The sequence below is a fragment of the Artemia franciscana genome, chromosome 17 (assembly GCF_032884065.1).
Source record: "Artemia franciscana chromosome 17, ASM3288406v1, whole genome shotgun sequence".
Taxonomy (NCBI): Eukaryota; Metazoa; Arthropoda; class Branchiopoda; order Anostraca; family Artemiidae; genus Artemia; species Artemia franciscana.
In genome coordinates, this window is record NC_088879.1 from 42,679,151 (window position 1) to 42,699,810 (window position 20,660).

The window sequence follows — 20,660 nt, forward strand, 5'->3', positions numbered from 1 at the left end:
TTTTTTTTTTTTTTTTTTTACCAGGACTTGTGGCTTACCTGGACATCATAGAATAATGTTTATTGGCTCATTAGAACTGAAATTATAATTGATAATGCCCTTTCTAAGTGACCAAAAAGATTGGAGGCTAGCCCCCTCCCCAAAAAGTCTCCTTCACCTATAGTCGTCCCATCAGGTTTTTGAGACAGCTATTTTTTTAGTATAGTTCAAAGATCTCATAACTATGCTTTTGATTATGACATGGCCCTGCATAGTCCCTGGGAAAAGGGCTCTAAATTATGCAATTATGGTCCTCAAAATCACCAACCTTCAAGAAATTCCTGCTGTGTGAATATGTGGTATTGTCCGTAGTTGCATGTGTCAAGACTTGAAAATAATTTCTGAGGAAAGTGTTCTTTCAATGAAGGTTACAACCTTCAGTCAATCTTACGTAAATTCAAATTTAAACTGTTGTATGCAACAGTCCTTAATCCCGGGGCTCAGAAATTTGTCAAGTTCTTGAGGGTGTCATATACCCAATAGATTAAAACACATATGATAGCCATTCCAATAGTATGACTGGATGGTCCTTGCTTCACTTGTTGGGTCTCCAGCTTGAGTTAGCAGACGATTTAAGAAAATTATAGTAACGACTCTTAAGAGGGTGAAAAAAATTTTCAAAGTTGTGATCTATCTAATCGTTTTTTCACACTGGAAAAAGTTAGTGTGCCAATTTTTAGAAAAAAGTATAGTCACCCTTTTCGATAAAAAGAAATATACACATATACAATTATTGTTCGTTTAAAGGTATAAATATTGACAAGATTTTTTTTAGCATGGCTGATCTACAATCAACTTTACTCGAGGCGTACATGACACGCAAGATGGCTTTGGAGTCTGCTTTATCAAATGTGGGCACAGAAGATCAAGAACTCGTGCAAGAATTTTTCAAGTTGTTTGAGGATGTACATGCCACCTTATCTGGATGTATTGTTGACTGCCACAAAGGAATAACTATACAAAATCAATATGGACCTGTAAGTTCAGCTTTCGACTTTGCGGTGTTTTTGTACCGTTAAATATAAAAAGAAATATTTCTGTAATTGGGCTTTCTGTGAGAGCTGATAAAGCTGACAAGGAAACTGAATAAGTACAAAGTTAATACGGGCCCTTTAGATCATCTTTTGACTTTGCAGAGTCATACTCCCTTATAGATATGAAAGTAATAAAGATATAGATATTGAGAGCCGTGGCTACCGCTGCCAATAAATAGGAAAGCCCTATTCCATCTCTATAATGGGGATTTGCGAGAGAGTTCATTACGTGTAAAAAGTTCAATAATTCAATATTTCAGTCATAATTGTTTATTTATTAATTAAACACTTTTTTTACATAATATGGTAAGACCGAGTAGAGGAAAAAGAAAAAAAAAACACAGGCACAAAAAAAAATTACCGCACTAACATTTGTCATAGCAACGACATTTAACGATATTAATGAAACAAGAATTAGAATCAAATTTAAATATTTCTGCACTAAATATGACTATGACACAGACTTGCAAAAACACCAAATAATACTATTGAATCATTCTGTGAAGAATGGAGTTTTCGATTATGTTCAGAAGTTTATTTAGAAATTGTAAGATCAGGGTCAGTGATTTTAAAATTTTCTGATAAAATGAGAATTCTGATGCCATGACGGCAACCGAAGCAAATATTTAGTGAACCGAAAGAAAATGGATCGGACTTTCAGACAATCAGTTCCAGCTGATATAATCGACGACCTTCATCATGAAAGGGATGTAGATACAAAGTATAATAGAAATGTAGAAAGATCGAAAAAGAAACGTTGGAATATCAAGGTGGCAAGGTGGCAACCAAAACAAATATGTAGCGAACCGAAAGAAAATGGACTGGACTTTCAGACAATCAGTTTTAGCTGATATACTCGATGACCTTCATCATGAAAGGGAGATAGATACAAAGTATTATAGAAATGTAGAAAGATCGAAAAAGAAACGTTGGAACATCAAGGTGGCAAGGTGGTAACCAAAACAAATATTTAGCGAACCGAAAGAAAATGGACTGGACTTTCAGACAATCAGTTCTAGCTGATATACTCGATGACCTTCATCATGAAAGGGAGATAGATACAAAGTATAATAGAAATGTAGAAAGATCGAAAAAGAAACGTTGGAACATCAAGGTGGCAAGGTGGCAACCAAAACAAATATTTAGCGAACCGAAAGAAAATGAACTGGACTTTCAGACAATCAGTTCTAGCTGATATACTCGATGACCTTCATCATGAAAGGGAGATACATACAAAGTATTATAGAAATGTAGAAAGATCGAAAAAGAAACGTTGGAATATCAAGGTGGCAAGGTGGCAACCAAAACAAATATTTGGCGAACCGAAAGAAAATGAACTGGACTTTCAGACAATCAGTTCTAGCTGATATACTCGATGACCTTCATCATGAAAGGGAGATACATACAAAGTATTATAGAAATGTAGAAAGATCGAAAAAGAAACGTTGGAACATCAAGGTGGCAACCAAAACAAATATTTAGCTAACCAAAAGCAAATGGACTGGACTTTGAGACAATCAGTTCTAGCTGATAACTCAACGACCAGCATCATAAAGAAAGATAGATATAATGTAATATAGAAAGAAACACAGGAAGATAGAAAAAGAAACATAGGCCTAAGAAATTATTTTCTTATACCACTCTGCCGTTCCATGATGAAGAAATAAATTTTCAAATGGGGATAAATCCATTTATTTAGACAGTGAAGAAAACAGGCACAAAATACTACCAGTAATACTACTGATGACGGTCGCTGTATATGTGATCGAAATATCTGGGCTTTTTTCACTGTCTAAATAAACTGATGTATCCCCATTTGAAAATTCATTTGAAACGTAGGAACATAAAAGAAAGATAGATACAAAGAAAATAAAAAATTGAAAAGATTAAAGAAAGATAAAGAACAAAGAATCGAAAAAAGTTGACAAGCATTAGCATCCTATGTTGTTCAGAATAAAGAATATGAGAAAGTGATCAGAAAGAAAACCCAAGTTCATTTCTGAAAAAAAGAATAATCTGTGATTATCTAGAAGACAAAATATGACATAAAACATGAAAATATTGATGAAGGAAAAAATAGATAAAATTTTCAAATTTGAAGATTTTTGTATCCTTTCTCGATTAGAGTAAATATGTGAACTGATAAGTTTTTCTCTAAAAAAAAAAAAAAAAAAAAAAAAAAAAATCTTTGTCATCTTGAATTTCGTAGAAGATCTGAGGATCAATCCAAAAACAATTCAGATTATTAGATGTATTTTTTTTTCAGTTCTTTTCTGTTCTCTTTTTTTTTGTACGGGGTCAAAGGTATAGTATATTAAATTTAGTCATTTACTCAATGGCCGTCATCAATAAAGATAAAATAAAAGGTAAAAAAGATTAACAGAAAAATTAAATTTAAGTAACAAATTTGAAGATCTTTGCATTCTTTGTTTTTCAGAGTAAGGAACATTGGAGATTGACCAGAAAAGAAACCGACGTTCATCTCTAGAAAAAAAAAAAAAAAAAAAAAAAAAAAGTGTTCATTTGAAAGGCAACCTAAAATATGAAAAAAATTAGATGAAGGAAAAAAGAAACAAATATAATAAATTTGAAGAATTTTAAATCCTTTCTTGTTCAGAGAAGTTAGTCGCATAAAAAACTAGATGCTCATCTACGAAGAACATTTGACTTATGAATTAACATATTTCAATTAATATGCACATAAATGCAAAGAAAAAATTTAAGAATGAGGAATCCTTCAATAACTAATAAGAAAATTTGCCGCAATCAAGTACTAATCTATATTAATTACTAAAGTAGGAAAACAGTCTTCCTTTCTCCTTCTGTCTTTCTTTTTTGTTTACATGTTTTTGTTTGTTGTTTTTTTTTGTGTATGTTTATTCTTGTGTTTGTGCTGTTGCATTGGTGATTTCCTTTTTCAATATAATTATTAAATGTTATGCTTATTTTCATGTTATCATTTTTTATATTATAATAAAAAGTTATTTAATTTTTATATTGTATTACTTTTATTTTATAATATAAATAATGATATCGTTTTCATTATCTTTTATATTATCAAATAATTATTTATGTTAGAGTGGCTAGTTTACTGAAAAAAAAAATCATGAATTATATTTGTATTTATACAAAGATATATTTATCAATATATTTTTCAGTATATTCAATCAATAAATAAATATATATTTTTCAATATATCAAATATAATTTGTCAGTAGATTTTAACAACGAATTTAGTATTATTTGTAATTAATCCGCATTGGTATTTTCTTCTTTTTTATTACTTTCCTTACAAATGTATAGAAAGTCAACTTGGGAATTGTTATTTTCATTTGCCGATTCGAAATATTGCATTTTGTTGTTCGGGTACCGATATTCTAGTATTTTGAGTGAAATGGAATCAAAAAGAAAAATTGTAACAAAAAAGTGCACTATTGAAATAGTAAAGGTAAATCAAAAGTTGCAAATTTATTTATTCTAATACTCGAAATTGCTTTTTGCCCTTGTCTTCTTTGTATCGCGTTACCCCAAATAAAAAGTACGACTTTCAAAATAGCCTACACTTTGTTTTCAGTGAAGTGCAGATGACACTAGTGTTTAAGGCATCTGAGGGGGGTTTTAGCCCAATTCTTATTTCTGCTAATATCTGTTCATTTTAAGTTCGGCTTTATTATTCATTTTATTTTTTGTTTGTTTTAAGTTTCATTTATTCATTCATAATTTCTGTTTGTTTTAGATTTGACTTGTTACATAGTTTTATTCCACAAAAACATTTTTTGGAAAACGTTTTTAATTACCATTGGAAAGCCAGTCGGATGTTGGGTTTTTCCAATTATCTTTAAAATATGTTCATTTGTGTTATTTGTCATCCTTTTGCTAAACTTTCTAAAATTAATGTTTCTCCTGGCGTTATAAATTATTTCAGTCATTTTTAACAATAGAACTAAACATATATATACTTCAAAAGCGCTTACCTAATTATACAAAATATGTAAAAATTGAATATTTGTCCGTATAATGAAATTTTTTAATTTTTTTTTTTTTTTTGAAAAGTTAGTACTTGTGGTTCTAGGGTGTTAAAGTATGTATTTAAGTTTCACGAAATGTCTTCTATATTCTCTTATATTGGGTATCCTCTTTCTTTTTTCGGTCTTTATATATGAAACAGATTGTCGCAGATACTTGGGACAGGGCTAAACGGCTAATTTTTCGGTATTCTCTTTCTTTTCTCGACCTTTTTATATCGAACGGATTGTCGCAGATACTTGAGACAGGGATAATTGTTCGTAACTGTTGGACTTCGGGTAATTGTTTGGTATTCTCTTTCTTTTCTCGATCTTTTTGCATCGAACGGATTGTCGCAGGTACTTAGGACAGGGTAATTTGTTCGGCTAACCGGCTAATTGTTCGGTATTCTTTTTCTTTTCTACCGATACAAGATGTCATGACGGCCTTTCAACTTCTCAATCCCCCTCACGTTTATATATGACATCATATCCTAATTTCAGGGTAATCAATGTAGCACTGGCGGATCTAGGAGGACCGGGGGCAGGCCCCCCAAGATTTTTCTGGTACACTCTTTCACTGTTTTTTTCTTCATTTACAATGTTTTTAGAATACATTTGTCAATTTGGTTAATGATTGAAACCTTTGTCACAGTGCCCCCCTTCCAAGATTTGGCTCATTTGCGCCCTTGTCACATTGGGCCTCCCAAATATTTTGCCCTAGACACGCCCTTGCATTGTAACCAGAACCGCTGAAAGGTAAAAATGTGATCCTAGGAGCATGATTCTTGCAGTCCCAGTAGAAAACGCTCAAATAATGCAAACAGTCCACAAGAAACGGAGGCTTAATGCAGATATTTTTTGCTATAAAAAATATCTTGTTATAAAAAATATTTTTTTGTTATAAGATATATATTATAAAAAGATGGCCAGTTTGCAACCTTTTTTAAAAACCCCTAGATTTTAGATTTTTTTTTTATAATTTCACTTCACAAATCCAAAATTTTTTTCTCGATAGTTATATGTAATAAAAATATATTGCATGTAATGTGTAAATGATATAATATGTAAATATGATATAAAAATATACTCTGCCACTGTATTCGAAACTTGGTCATACTTAATAGCCTTCTTCCCTCTTGCCTTATCATTAGCAAACTGTCAAAGGTTCAATTCGGATGATGATTGGTATATTTAAATTTGATTATATATTTCATATTTATCAAAAGGCTCAATTGCTTATCAATTTACTTTTATTGTGTTAGATTTTCTCTCTGTATTTGCTTTGAACCTGTGTGATAAAAGGGTGTGAAGTGAAGCACTTGGGCCCATGCTTGTTGCAACTTCCACTGCCCCAATTTGCATATAAGGATATGATTTTGCATGTAAGGATATGTACGTCCTTTGACTCACTAGTGTTTTTATTACTAAACTTGTCTTGCTGATTCAATTTCTGAATCCATTTTAGGAACTAACATCCGGAGTGGTTAAACTTGTGGCCGAACATGGGCACCTTCTGAAGGAAGTAAAAGAAGAACGAGAAGAAAACGCTCCAGCTCCTTTGGAAAATGGGGAAGTGAGTAGATCATACGTAGCCATACTCTTCCTAGTCCTACGTATAACGGACTTATTGGTGGATTTAGGTCGTATCTAAATAATATGCTTTACGTAATGTCAGTAAATATCTTCTAAAGTTAGACTATTTGCCTTATTTTATTCACCTTATTTTACCTTAATTCACCTTATTATCATCCACCTCCTTTGCAAATACTTAGAAACTCGGCTTGATCTGATATAACAGAGGGCCTTTTTTGTAGCCAAGACTAGGCCTCGCTGAGGGAATCCATTTGAACCATAAATTTGAATAAACAAAACGTATTTTCTTCGTATGTCATTGCAAACATAGTAAAAGGTCATATTTTTTACATATATTACATATTTTACATACATTATATTTTTTTTACATATTTTATGTGAGTTTTTTTATCCGTTAATTCGGAAAAATAGAAAAAATGAAGTAATTTTAACTTACGAACGGTTGATCAGATCTTAATGAAATTTGATGTTTGGAAGGATATCGTGTCTCAGAGCTGTTATTTTAAATTCCGACCGGATCCGGTGACATTGGGGGGGAGTTGGGAGGGGGAAACCTAAGATCTTGGAAAACACTTAGAGTGGAGGGATCGGGATCAAACTTGGTGGGAAAAATAAGCACACGTCCTAGATACATTATTGATATAACCGGAACGGACCCGCTCTCTTTGGAGTAGTTGGGGCGGGGGGTTAATTCTGAAAAATTAGAAAAAATGAGGTATTTTTAACTTACGAACAGCTGATCTGATCTCAATGAAATTTGATATTTAGAAAGATATCGTGTCTCAAAGCTCTTATTTTAAATTCCAACCGGATTGGGGGATTATGGGGTGGGGGGGGGCCTAAAATCGTGAAAAACGCTTAGATTGGAGGAATCGGGATTGAAACTTGGTGGGAAAAATAAGCAGAAGTCTTAGATACGTGATGTACATAATTTGGATCGGATCCGCTCTATTGGGAGGGGGTGATTCTGAAAAATAAGAAAAAATGACGCATTTTTAACTTACGAAGGAGTGATCGGATCTTCATGAAAATCCATATTTAGAAGGACCTCGTAATTCAGGTCTCTTATTTTAAATATCAACCGGATCCAGCGTCATTGGGGGGAGGGCGGAAATCTTAGAAAATACTTAAAGCGGAGAGATCAAGATGAAAGTGGATGGGAAGAATAAAAACCTGTCTAAGATACGTGACTGACATAACCGGACCGGATCTGCTTTCTTTGGTGGAGTTGGGGGGGGGGGGTGTAATTTGGAAAAATGAGGTATTTGTAACTTATGAAAGGGTGACCAGATCTTTATGAAATTTGATATTTAGAAGGATCTTGTACTTTAAAGCTCTAATTTTAAATTCCGACCAGATCCTATGACATTAGGGGGAGTTGGAGGGGGAAACCGGAATTCTTGGAAAACGTGGAAATTGAGGTATTTTTATCTTACGAATAGGTGATCGGATCGTAATGAAATTTGATTTTTAGAAGGAATTCATGTCTCAGAGCTCTTATTTCAAATCCCGACCAGATCTTTTGACATTGGGGGAGTTGGAGGGGGAAATCTTGGAAAACACTTGGAGTGGAGGAATCTGGATGAAGCTTGGTGGATAGAATAAACAAATGTCCTTGATATGTGATGACGTAACCGTACTGGATTCCCTGTCTTTAGGGAAGTTGGGGGGAGGGGTTCAGTGATTTGGCGAGTTTGGTGCTTCTGGACGTGCTAGGACGATGAAAATTGGTAGGCGTGTGCACAAAATTGACTGCACAAATTGACTTGATAAAGTGGTTTTCACAGATTCGACCATGTGGGGGGCTAAAGGGAGAGGAAAAATTAGGAAAAATGAGGTATTTATAACTTACGAGTGGGTCATCGGATCATAATGAATTATTATATTTAGAAGGACATCGTGACTCAGAGCTCTTATTTTAAATTTTGACCGGCATTAAGCCTCTTATTTTCCTTTTAAATCAATCTATTGATTCTTAGAATTTTGTTAGAGCTCATACCATATGAGCTCTTGGCTCTTAGCTCTTCTTGCCTCGTCACAAGTGTCATATGAGCTCTTAGCTCTTGTTCACTAATATTGGGAAATCTGGCTCTTCTTTCATGGAAAGATCCTTCCACGTAACATCCCCTGCCATAAAAATCCCCCTCCTCCGAAAAATGTTTGTATACTTCCCAGTAATCAAGACTATATGTAAACAGTGGGCAAAGTTCATAGCTTATAGCCCTTTCTTTGAGGACTCTCGGGGTCAGGTCATCCTCAAAGACATAGCCACTAAATCTCTCCACTATGCTGAACTAAATGACTATCTCAAAATTTTGATCGGGCGACTTTGGGCGTGGGAGGTGGGCTAGCAGTGCTCCAATATTTTCCGTCACTTAAAAAGGCAGTAGAACATTTGATATCCGATCAAATAAGCCCATCCCGATCTTGTAGGATCACTGGTTTGATACAATCGCCCCTAGGGGAAACAAACAAATAAACACGCATCCGGTATTTTTTTTTTCTGGCCAAAGTGCAAAATTCCACATTTTTGTATATAGAAGCTTGAAAGCTCTACATTAGGGTTCTCTGATATGCTGAATCCGATGGTGTTATTTTCATTAAGATCACTTGATGTTTTAGGGGAGTTTAAAAATTGTGCAAATTCTCAGGCTCGTAACTATTGATGGGTAACATTAAACTTGACGAAATGTTATATATATTGAAATAAGCATCGAAATTCAATTCTGCTGATGTATCTATTGTTATCAAGACTCTGTTTCACAGAGCTTCAGTTACTATTGAGCCGAGTCGCTCATTACTTACAGTTCGTTACTACGAACTGTTTGAAACGTCTAGGACTGAATACTTGAACTGCTGATTACTGAGTGCTCAGTGCTGAGGACTGAATACTTGAACGGCTGATTACTGAGTGCTGAGTGCTGAGGACTGAATACTTGAACTGCTGATTGCTGAGTGCTGAGGACTGAATACTTGAACTGCTGATTACTGAGTGCTGAGTATATTTTTTCTATATCTATTTGATATCGATATTTTTATATTTGATTAATATTCGATATTTATATTTGATTAATATTCGATATTTTTCGATATCGATATCAATATCTATGTTTCGAGACATCTATTTGGAAAAGTTTCCTTAAAGGGGCTTTTGTATATGAGCTGTTTGTTCTTTCCTTAAAGAAAAGTTTAAAGTGATATGGTACATCAAAAGATAATCTCATTTTCTCCTTTATAAACTGTTTTGTTTGTATCCAAGCTGTTCAGAATTGATTTGGTTCAACTGTTTTGTTTGCGTAGCCAAGCTGTTTAGAATTGATTTGGTTGATTTGGTTCAACTGTTTTGTTTGCGTAGCCAAGCTGTTTAGAATTGATTTGGTTGATTTGGTTGATTTGGTTCAACTCTTTTGTTTGCGTAGCCAAGCTGTTTAGAATTGATTTGGTTCAATTGTTTTGTTTGTGCAGCCAAGCTGTTTAGAATTGATTTGGTTGTCTTGCCATAATTTTCAGAGCTCGGATAAGCGATCTGACTAAATAACAGGAAACTAAAAGATGATACCTATTTCCATGGGAATCTTAGAAAAAACATATAATTTTCGTGTTTTGTGCTTGAAATGTTCAGTATTATTAGTAAAACTTGCATCATTAGAAAGGGTCTCCTTTGTTTTTTCGATTAAAAGTAGAAGAATTTTCTTTTTAAAGTTTGGGAAGGGGCATCCCCTAAGATGTTCTAGCATACCTTCTAGGAAAATTTTAAATATTAGCTCAAGTGAATTATCGTTTAAGCAATTTGGCTGCATTGGGAGTTCCTTTTGGTACTACCCGCTTTGATGGGCAAGTTTGGAGAAAAGGGGACGTAAGATTTCACTGTCTTTTAAGAAAAGGTTCCAAGTGAAATCACAAATTCGCTATAACGGTGTAATATATATAATAATGATAATATAATGTAAACTTTCGATAATGGCTAGTCCTCTGGAAAGTTCGTTAATAGACCCTTGGTCTTAGTGACCATCAGCCAACAAGACAGGAAGGCTAAGGCTCGCAAAACAATATTAAGTTTTTGCAACGCCTTAAGGTAGTCTATATATTAAACTTATGAGTGGAAATTGGTACAGTCGTAAATATATAATCACATTTAATTAACTATTTTTATTTCACAATCGTTTATAATTAGCTAATTTTGGTAACTCTCAACTCTGAAAGCAGTCGTGTAATGCTATACAACGGGTAACTGAAGCTATTCTACTAAGTAAGTATTTTCACTATACATTCAGCAGGTCTCCAACCTTCACAAAATAGTATACTAATATTTTTTATTATTATATTGTTTATTATATTATTCATTATTAATACAACGCAAAAAGCTTTCGTATATCACGCATAACTACAAATAACAAAACACGTCGATTACCAAAACAAAAGTAAACAAAATACAAGTAAAACAAAATACGATTACAACGAGTAAAAAATTAATGCTTCTTATTTCAAACATGAGCCGGGGATTCTTATATTCTTACTGGTAAAAAGCATTACTAGGTAGTAAATTCTTAAATTCAGCAAAATTTTCAGAATATGCAACGTCATCTGGAAGATGGTTCTAGCGGTTACAAACTCGAGAAATAACACTGTTATCTCATCGTGCCACATTTACTGGTTTGGTTACAAGTGAATACGCCACGGTTTATCTTTTTATGTCTTATGCCTCTTGTGGGAAAAAAAACTGATCTTCTGGGAAAAAAAATTCTTAGCCCTCTAAATAGTTTTAAAATGGGAATTAATCCGTATCCTGGGATCCGTAGCAGCAACAGTATTCAGGCCAATTTTTCTATTCACTTGGAGGTCTCAGGTCTGTATGTCAAGGCTTTCTTTGTTTTGTTTTTTTTTAAGCCTCTTGTTGTTCATTCGAAAATTCTTTCTGGTATATAGATCGTAAAACAGAGGAGAAAATTTCTCAGAGGTTTACAAAATTCCTAGAGATCTTCTGGGAAAATGTTTCTTTTTGCCAATTAAATAGTTTAAAAAAAGAAATTAATTCCTATCCTTGGATCCGTAGCAGTAACAGTGTTCAGGCCAATTTTTCTATTCGTTTGGAGGTCTCAGGTCTATACCTCAAGCTTTTCTTCTTTCTTTTTTTTTTTTTTAAGCCTCTTGTTGTTCATTCAAAAATTCTTTCTGGTATATAGATCGTAAAACAGAGGAGAAAATTTCTCAGAGGTTTACAAAATTCCTAGAGATCTTCTGGTAAAATGTTTCTTCTTGCCAATTAAATAGTTTAAAAAAAGAAATTAATTCCTATCCTTGGATCCGTAGCAGTAACAGTGTTCAGGCCAATTTTTCTATTCACTTGGAGGTCTCAGGTCTATACGTCAAGCTTTTCTTTGTTGTTTTTTTTAAGCCTCTTGCTGTTCATTCGAAAAAATTTTATGGTATGTAGATCGGTATATTGAGATCTGAGATAAGGATCCGAGTTAAAACCAGTCGTGTTTTGAAAAGGTGGATTATTTTTCCATCGAGATAAAAAGGATAATATAATTCGGTCAGGAAAAATTCGGTCCCGGCCTCATAAATTTTCTTGTCGTTTGTCAGAACTTAGAGTGCCAAGTACAGTCAAAATGAACTACGATTATTGAATCTAAAAAAGTAAGGAAAAACTGGCGATTCAACTTTTAATCGAAAAGATTGCGGCTATGAAGTTTTTGGTTATACCGGGTGCAAGATTATATCCAGTTGTTTTTCAGTGGGGGGGGGGTGGCTACAAAAGAAACTTTTAAAAAGCATCAGAAATTTGTTTATATGCATTTTTGTTTTGTTGTTTGGAAGGGGGTTTACAAGAATACTGTTAAAAATCGCGTGAAACGTTTGTTTATATGCATTTTTATTATGTTTTTAGGAGTCGGACAAACATTTTTGGATGGGGTATAAACCCCCCTGACAACCCCTCTCCCCTGGATACGGCCTTGACCGGTTTTCATATTAAAAAAAAGACATGTGGTTTGAAAAGCCGCTAAAATTCAGCTAAAGACAAATAGCAACAAACAGCTTAGAATGTGTAGCTTCCTTATGAAGGTGAAGTTGTCTTTGGGAATGAAAAGATTATTAATGTTTAAAATTTATGGACAAAAGTGTTGTCAGATCTAACTATGTAGTTTTGTTTTTTATTTTCATGGCTCATAGTGGCAACGCTGGCGAAAATGCGGTGCTATCCAAAAAACTTCAGAATTTTGAAACAACCAAAAGAGAATCTTAGAAAATCGCGCTTTTCATTATAAATAGTTCTATAACTGGTCAATTGCGCTAAAAAACATTGTATTTTGATTTTCTTGGTACTTTAACTTTAAAGATGGAGATTAAATCATAAATATATAATACAAACCCATTTGATAATTTTTAGCTTAAAGCCATGTATTCACATGCCTTTTCCAGCTGATGTAAGCCAAGCGGGAGAGCTCACATCTTGATAGTGTGTGATAAGTGCTGCCCAAGGTGTAGTCAGTACTACCTTATTTGGTAGCACCTTGATTGACTCATTAGGCTAAAATCGCCTGAAAAAAATAGTGAAGAAGAAGTATAAAAAGAGTTGTAGTGGAATTGTTTTCATGCCTCTTCTTCACTTATTTATTCATTTTCATGGATTGAAATTATTTTCTCTTTTTAGGCTGAAAATGGTCATGATAATAAGGCGGAGTCTCCACGCCGTCTGATTCCTGAGCTATCTTCTGCTGAATTTGAAAAGGTTCCAAGGTAGATGTCTCTCCATGTCTTTAGCATTTTGTTGAAAAAATTATGTTTGTTACGTATTATTGCAGGCGAGAGACAGACTTTAGTGAAGTTATTTGCCTGATTACTATATTTTTAAAACGTTATTCCTAAAAGAATGGAAACCCTTCTCCACCTAAAACAATTTCTGGCATTTATTTGTTTCCGCCACTGTGATACATTAAAATAATTGAGAACTCCTCCTCCCGCCCCACCATCTGATTCTTGTTTATTGTGCTTTTTTTTGTTAATACTCTTCTAGCTTGAATTTGGAAATACTAGAATAGGGAGAACGTAATAATATATTTTGAAGTTGCACTTTTTTTTATTTTTTTATTATAACACATGTTTTAAGTTGAAAAATAACAATATGTGAAAATGTTTCTACTTTCAGCCAGGTTAAGATCGCTTACTAAGAAGAAATCTAAGCAATAACGTAGTTCTAGCTCAGTAAATTTAAACAAATAAATACAATGATTCGTCTTCGTTTATTTAAATACTCAATACTCAACACTCAAAAATGAACGTTTGAATGTGTTACTTTTACAATTACAAGGAAAACGCACACAAAAATAACTATTTTAATGCGCTAACACAATAGTGCACGAAGAAGTTTGCAAATCTATTTTGACGGCACATGACGGGCTGTATTTAGTTCTGCCCTACATTTTTGTGTACTCGATTTTTATGTGTAAAAAAGATTTGGTGTGTAATCGCTTCTTGGATAAAGCTTTCTCTTATATTTAATGAAATATGTATAGCAAGACACAAAAAAGAAATCGGGACAGGATTTCACTACCCTTCTTTATCTTTTTCATTTTCTTTCTTTTAATACTTTAACTGGTTGAATTTTTGTTTAATTTAATAATTGTCCCAGGGGGACCTTGGGACTTTGTTCGTTGAAATGGAAGAAGTTTTTTTTTATTTGCGTTTTTTAACACAAATTTAATTTTGCTCTATTTCATTCGCTGTAGAAAGTAACACCATTGGCGTATTTGGCCATCTGGGTATTTGTGACTTCTTTCGTATGATTTTTTTTTTCAAATTGAGGCCCTGCACGAATTTTTTCAAAGTCGTGACCTACCTAAATCGTTTTACATGCGAAAAATCGGACAATTATCCAATTAAGAATGGCCTTATTAAACGAAATTTAATTGTATGTTGGCGTATTTTGTCCCCTGATAGGCGTTATTATTGAATTTTTCTGGCGCAATGTGTAAAATAATATGTAAAGCAATTAATAATCCGAAATTCACTTCACAGCTACAAAACTGGAATTTCTTTCTCTAAAAGCATGAAATCAACTTAATTTTCCACTAACAATATGCGTTTTGAAACTTTTTCTACTTATGCGCAAGGCTTTTAATATTTAGGGGTCTTTAATTTCAGTCAGTGGACGATTTGCGTAAAACTATTAAGGGGCTTGGGGAGGGAATAAATTTTCCCAAGCTTGTGACCCATCTAAATCGTTTTTTCTTCATGCTAGAAAATGGTAGTAGGCTGGTTTTCGAAAAGAAAATATGGTTTTTTAATACTAAAAAAAACGGAAATTCGGACCATTTTTATAATGTTGAAATTGTTCTAATGACCATTGTTGTCACTTCAAGGGTACAAAACGGGAATGTCTTTCTCTAAAAGCTTGAAATGGATTGAATTTGGTTGTAGCTGTGAAACTTTTTCTACTTATGCTGAAGGTTTTCAACATTCAGGGGTCTGGTTTCAGCCAGTAGACGATTTATGAAAACTATTAATGGGGCTAAGGGAGGAAATAAACTTTTCCAAGGTCATGGCCTATCTAGATTGTTTTTTAACACACCAGAAAATGGTTTTTCATTTTCGAGAGAATGTTTACAGGTATACAATTGTTGCTCGTTATATAAATTAAGGTTGATAAATAATTTGGACTAGATAACCGAAATTCAGACCATTGTTCTAAACTTGATTGCGTCAATTTTACTTAAGCACAAGTAAAACAAAGCCCCCCCCCCCCAGTCCAAAGATGATACATTTCTGCCCAGAATTCGTTTGCGTCAAAGATACGATTATTTACTGTGTCTCATATTTTTCAAATGACAGGTATGTCAAAGACAGAGTCCCATATGATGCTATGAAACCGTTTATTGATCAGCTTGAAGTCATTATCAACAAGAAATACCTACTGCTTTCAAAGCCCAGGGCTCAAGTTTCACGGCAAGATATGGAAAAAGTTAAAGAATTTAGAAGCCAGGAAAAAGACGAAACAAGAGGTATATCTTTTATTTTAATTAGTAAAAGCTCTTGGGTTTTTTCCAAGTAAACCTATAATAAGAAATTATAAGTAAGTAAGTAAGTAAGACGGCACTAGACCCTTAAGGTCCAAACTGGCGGTGCTGATCTCCGTTTCATGGTCCTTCAGCCAGGAAGTGAAATGGGGGGCTGGGGGCCAACCATCCTGTGCTTTCACACACCCTTCCTGCTTACCTTTCCCAGATTTCTCCAGGTACCCATTTAGAACTGGGTCGACTCTGGCTGAGCTTACAGAGTCATGCCACTGACCCGCGTCCCAAACTAAATAACTGGTTATAACTGGGATTGAACCCGTGCCCCTTGGACACAGAATTCTCACGCCAGCGCGCCAACCACTCAGCCAGGACGGCTGAGTCCTGATAGAACTCAAATAGCTGCTTTTCCCTACGTGGATAAGTAGCGACAATTGTATTTATTATTATTGGTGGTGGTTTTTATTTGTTTTTAGTTTAGTTTTCTTTTAATTTTCTATCTTGTGCTGAAGACGCCTTGTTTGGATATAGGTGAAATATGCGCGTTGTTTTAGTCTTTCAATTCTACTGGCCGTCGTCTCGTTTGAAGTTTTCTTTTTGTAGAGTTTTATCTCTCTTCGTTGTTTATTACTATGAAGAGTGCCTATAAATTAGTAAAGTCTTTTTGATCGTTCCATAGCGTAGTGAAGATTACGCCTGCTTTGGATGCAGTAGGTCTTCGATCAAATTCCTTGATGGAACCACAGTTTAGATTTTTACAATGGTTTACTTTTGTGAGGGTGAATGGTGGGATTTTTTGGGACAGGCGAAGGTCAAGAGGGGGAGTTGATTGAAGCGGTGTGGGAAGGGGGTATCTGTTAGTGTAATAATATCAGGAAGCACTAAAAGATTAGGGATTATACCAAAAATATGGGCTGTCAATTGAGGTGGGGTAGGCTATATGGGGCATTTGCTGACTCTTCCACCTAGGTTTTGAAAAACACTTTTGGGGGGAATTTTTATTGAAATATTCCTTTTTGGTATTCGGTATACCTACAATAAGAAGCTATATCTGTACTATAAAAACTTCATTAGTGTGTTTGCTATTCCTGAGCAACTGGGCTGAGATCATAAATAATTTCTTAGACCACACTGCTTTTCCATTTACGAAAAAAAAATAATTGAAGAAAAACGGGTTTAATTTCTTATAAAGCAGTGACAACAAAATAAAAACTACACTTTAGCCAACCAAAAAATAAAAATACTCCGAATATTTCGGCCCCACGTCCGGGAGCCTTTCTCAACGGAAAAAAAAAAGAACAAAAAAGGAGAAAATTACAACAATTTAAGACTATTTTTAAGACATTATAAAAATGCCACGACAACTAAACCAACATAAAAAAGTATAAACAATCAAATATATAAGAAAGAAAAACTCACATTTTAAAACAAACACTCCCGCAACTGACTGTAACTTTAGAGAAACTGAAGTAATAGTTTATATTGGCACTTTCCTCTGCCACAATCGATGTATAAATGGGAATCTATTAAAAATGAATTCTATAAATACTTGCAACAATACGAAAAGAGGTCACCCAACCCCAAATCCAACCAAAATCTTACAGGTTAATGAGACACAATTATGAATTATAAATTGAATGGATTTTTTCATTTGCTATTTTAGCTGCCGTCCGTTGACTTCTTACAGCATTGACCATGCTTTGACCTCCGTTCGCAAGGTTATTACTTGTTTCAGGACAATTATGCAACTCAATACTCATTACAAACAAGTACAACGTAGAGACAATAGGGAAAATTTCAAGACAGTGGAAATTATTTCTGTAGATATTTCGGCCCTATTTCCAAGGGCCGTCTTCAGCACAATACAAGAATAAGAGAGAAACTATATATATATATATAAAAGAACTTACATCAAATTGTGAGGATCAAAACTGAATAATTAAAAAAAAAAAAAAAAAAACACTTTTTAAAACGTGTCCTGGTTGAACTTCGTTGAAGTAAGGATGCTAGGGCTATTTTTAAAAAAAAAGTTTTAAAAGTGTGTTTTTTTTTTTATTATTCAGTTTTGATCCTCACAATTTGATGTAAGTTCTTTTATATATATATATATAGTTTCTCTCTTATTCTTGTATTGTGCTGAAGACGGCCCTTGGAAATAGGGCCGAAATATCTACAGAAATAATTTCCACTGTCTTGAAATTTTCCCTATTGTCTCTACGTTGTATTTGTTTGTTATGGAAAGGCAGTGTGGTCTTCGTCGCTATTTTCAATACTCATTGAAGTTTTTGACTGGTCTTTAATTAAACTATTATAAATTGAATTTATTTTAAATTCCCCTTCATCTCTATTGATACTAATACCCCTACCCCCATAGATAATCTTTTTTATTTCTATAATTTCTCTGAAACTTTGTAAAAGTCCTACAGACTTATCAACAATTTTTGTCTGATCAAATAAAATACTATGATGAGGAAAATTAAACACGTGATCCGCTATAGCGGATTCAACAGTATCAGGTTTTCTATTCTGTCTTAGCGAGCAATCTATCGCATTTTTGTGTTTCTGTAGCCTATTTTTTAAATTCTGCTGTGTTCTACCTACATAAAATTTACCGCAAGAGCATGGAATTTTGTATACCCCCTGTTGTATATTTCTTGGAACTTTATCTTTTCCGTTATTTAGCCATGAGCTTATATTTTGTCCTGATTTAAAAGTTGTTTTTATATTATGGTTTTTTAATTCTTTCCTTAATTTCTGTGACAACCTTGGGATATAAGGCAAAGTTATGTAATTTGGTTTTTGATTTGATCCATTTTCTTCTAATTTTACAGGTTCCAGTAACTTTTTTTTCCTTTTGTCAATTATTTGAGAAATCATATTTTCGGGATATCCATTTCCTACTAGAATATCCTTAATAAAAATTAATTCACTACTAATATATTCTGGTGAAGCTAAATTTAACACTCTATCCACTAAAGAAATAACTACCCCCCTTTTTACTTGGATCGGGTGATTTGATGTGAAAGACAAATAGCGGTTGTTATTAGTTGGTTTACGGTAAATTGAAAACGCTAGTTTATTATTCTTTCTATGGATCCAAATATCCAGAAACGGTAATTTTTTCTCTGTTTCATTTTCAATTGTAAAAACTAATTCCCCTCCCAAATTATTTAAATGTTCCTGAAAACCTTCAATTTGTGATTCCCCATAATTCCAAATAACTAATACATCATCCATATATCTGCCCCAAAATTTAGGTTTTAAAAAATATGTATCAATAGCTAAATTTTCTACATACTCCACATAAATATTAGCTAACAGTGAACTTAAGGGTCCTCCCATTGCTAATCCTCTAACTTGATGGTAAAAATTATCTCTAAATTTGAAATAATTAGTATACCTGCTAGTTATTTTAATTAGATTTAATATAGTTTCAATCTCGATACCTGCAGACAATTCTTCCATTTCACTTTTATGAACATCAAGTTTTTTTGATAAAACATTTTCAAAAAACAAAGAATTCATTTTTAATAGATTCCCATTTATACATCGATTGTGGCAGAGGAAAGTGCCAATATAAACTATTACTTCAGTTTTTCTAAAGTTACAGTCAGTTGCGGGAGTGTTTGTTTTAAAATGTGAGTTTTTGTTTCTTATATATTTGATTGTTTATATTTTTTTATGTTGGTTTAGTTGTCGTGGCATTTTTATAATGTCTTAAAAATAGTCTTAAATTGTTGTAATTTTCTCCTTTTTTGTTGTTTTTTTTTTCCGTTGAGAAAGGCTTCCGGACGTGGGGCCGAAATATTCGGAGTATTTTTATTTTTTGGTTAGCTAAAGTGTAGTTTTTATTTGATTTTGTTGTCACTGCTTTATAAGAAATTAAACCCGTTTTTCTTCAATTATTTTTTTTTCGGGCTGAGATCATGGGCGCGTGATCTTACCTGGGAGGGGTAGATCAAAAGGGGAAAGGATCTGCTGGTAGAGGAAAACCTGAGTATTGTTGTACTTGGGTTTTAAGCTGTTCAATATTTATTTCCATTTCCCCATGGAGTTGGGACAATCACATCTGGTTTTCTCTATGCAGTAGGTCTTCGGTTTGATCCTGGGTGGAACCATTTTTTAAATTTTTATAATTTTCTTTTCATAGCAGGAAACATTGGAAAAAGAGAGAGGGGGAGAGAGAGAGAGAGAGAGAGAGAGAGAGAGAGAGAGAGAGAGAGAGAGAGAGAGAGAGAGAGAGAGAGAGAGAGAGAGAGAGAGAGAGAAGTCCATTATTAAATGCAAGACAATAGAAAATACAATTCAAAATTGAAATACAATACACCTATTACAACACACTTAATTCCCATCGAAAGGCTCCATGGACAAAAGACGTGAAAGAAGGTCAAGAGAGGGAGTGTTTTAGAGGACCTTGGGTATTGGTTGTCTTAGTAATATCAAGAAGCATTAATAGACTAGGCATGATGCCAAAAGCCAGAATTGTCAATTGAGGGGGACATTTGCTGCCTCCCTAGATTTCAAAAACTGCCTTCTTTAGGAGTTTTCATTCAAAATTAAATTTTTTGGCATTTTGATTGAAAAAAGAAGAAACCAAGTTCCTGCCCCCCCCCCTTCTGTATTGGAAACACGTTTTGCCCCGCTCAATATTCTTAAATTGACGCCACAGCCAAAAACAAATGGCAAACAATTTTAAAGACTCTCAAGCACCTACAGGCGGTTTTGGTTTGTGTATTCTATTATAGAAGCAATATTTTCAATAATATTATTATCATCGTATATATACTTATTATTTACCTTTTTATTTATTATTTATATACTACTTATATATACTTATTACGTGTATATACTTATTATTTATTTATTTATAATTTGATTAATTTTTTGGGTTTGATTTCAAACTAATTTAACAAAATTTAAAAAGCTTCTCATTAAATCGCTAAATAACCATAGTCAAAGATTAAATAAATATA

The 20,660-nt window shown here is 33.6% G+C and overlaps 1 protein-coding gene across 2 annotated transcripts in view; it reads left to right on the forward strand.

Moving 5' to 3' along the window:
• LOC136038267 (spindle and kinetochore-associated protein 1-like) overlaps positions 1-20,660 on the forward strand; it is a 61,514-nt gene that overhangs the window by 24,335 nt on the left and 16,519 nt on the right. For both annotated transcript variants that reach the window (XM_065721385.1, XM_065721384.1), the window contains exons 2-5: positions 815-1,016; positions 6,546-6,653; positions 13,329-13,414; positions 15,506-15,675. In XM_065721385.1, the coding sequence (XP_065577457.1) occupies positions 816-1,016; positions 6,546-6,653; positions 13,329-13,414; positions 15,506-15,675 (565 nt within the window). In that variant the 5' untranslated portion in view covers position 815. The remainder of the gene's footprint in view (positions 1-814; positions 1,017-6,545; positions 6,654-13,328; positions 13,415-15,505; positions 15,676-20,660) is intronic.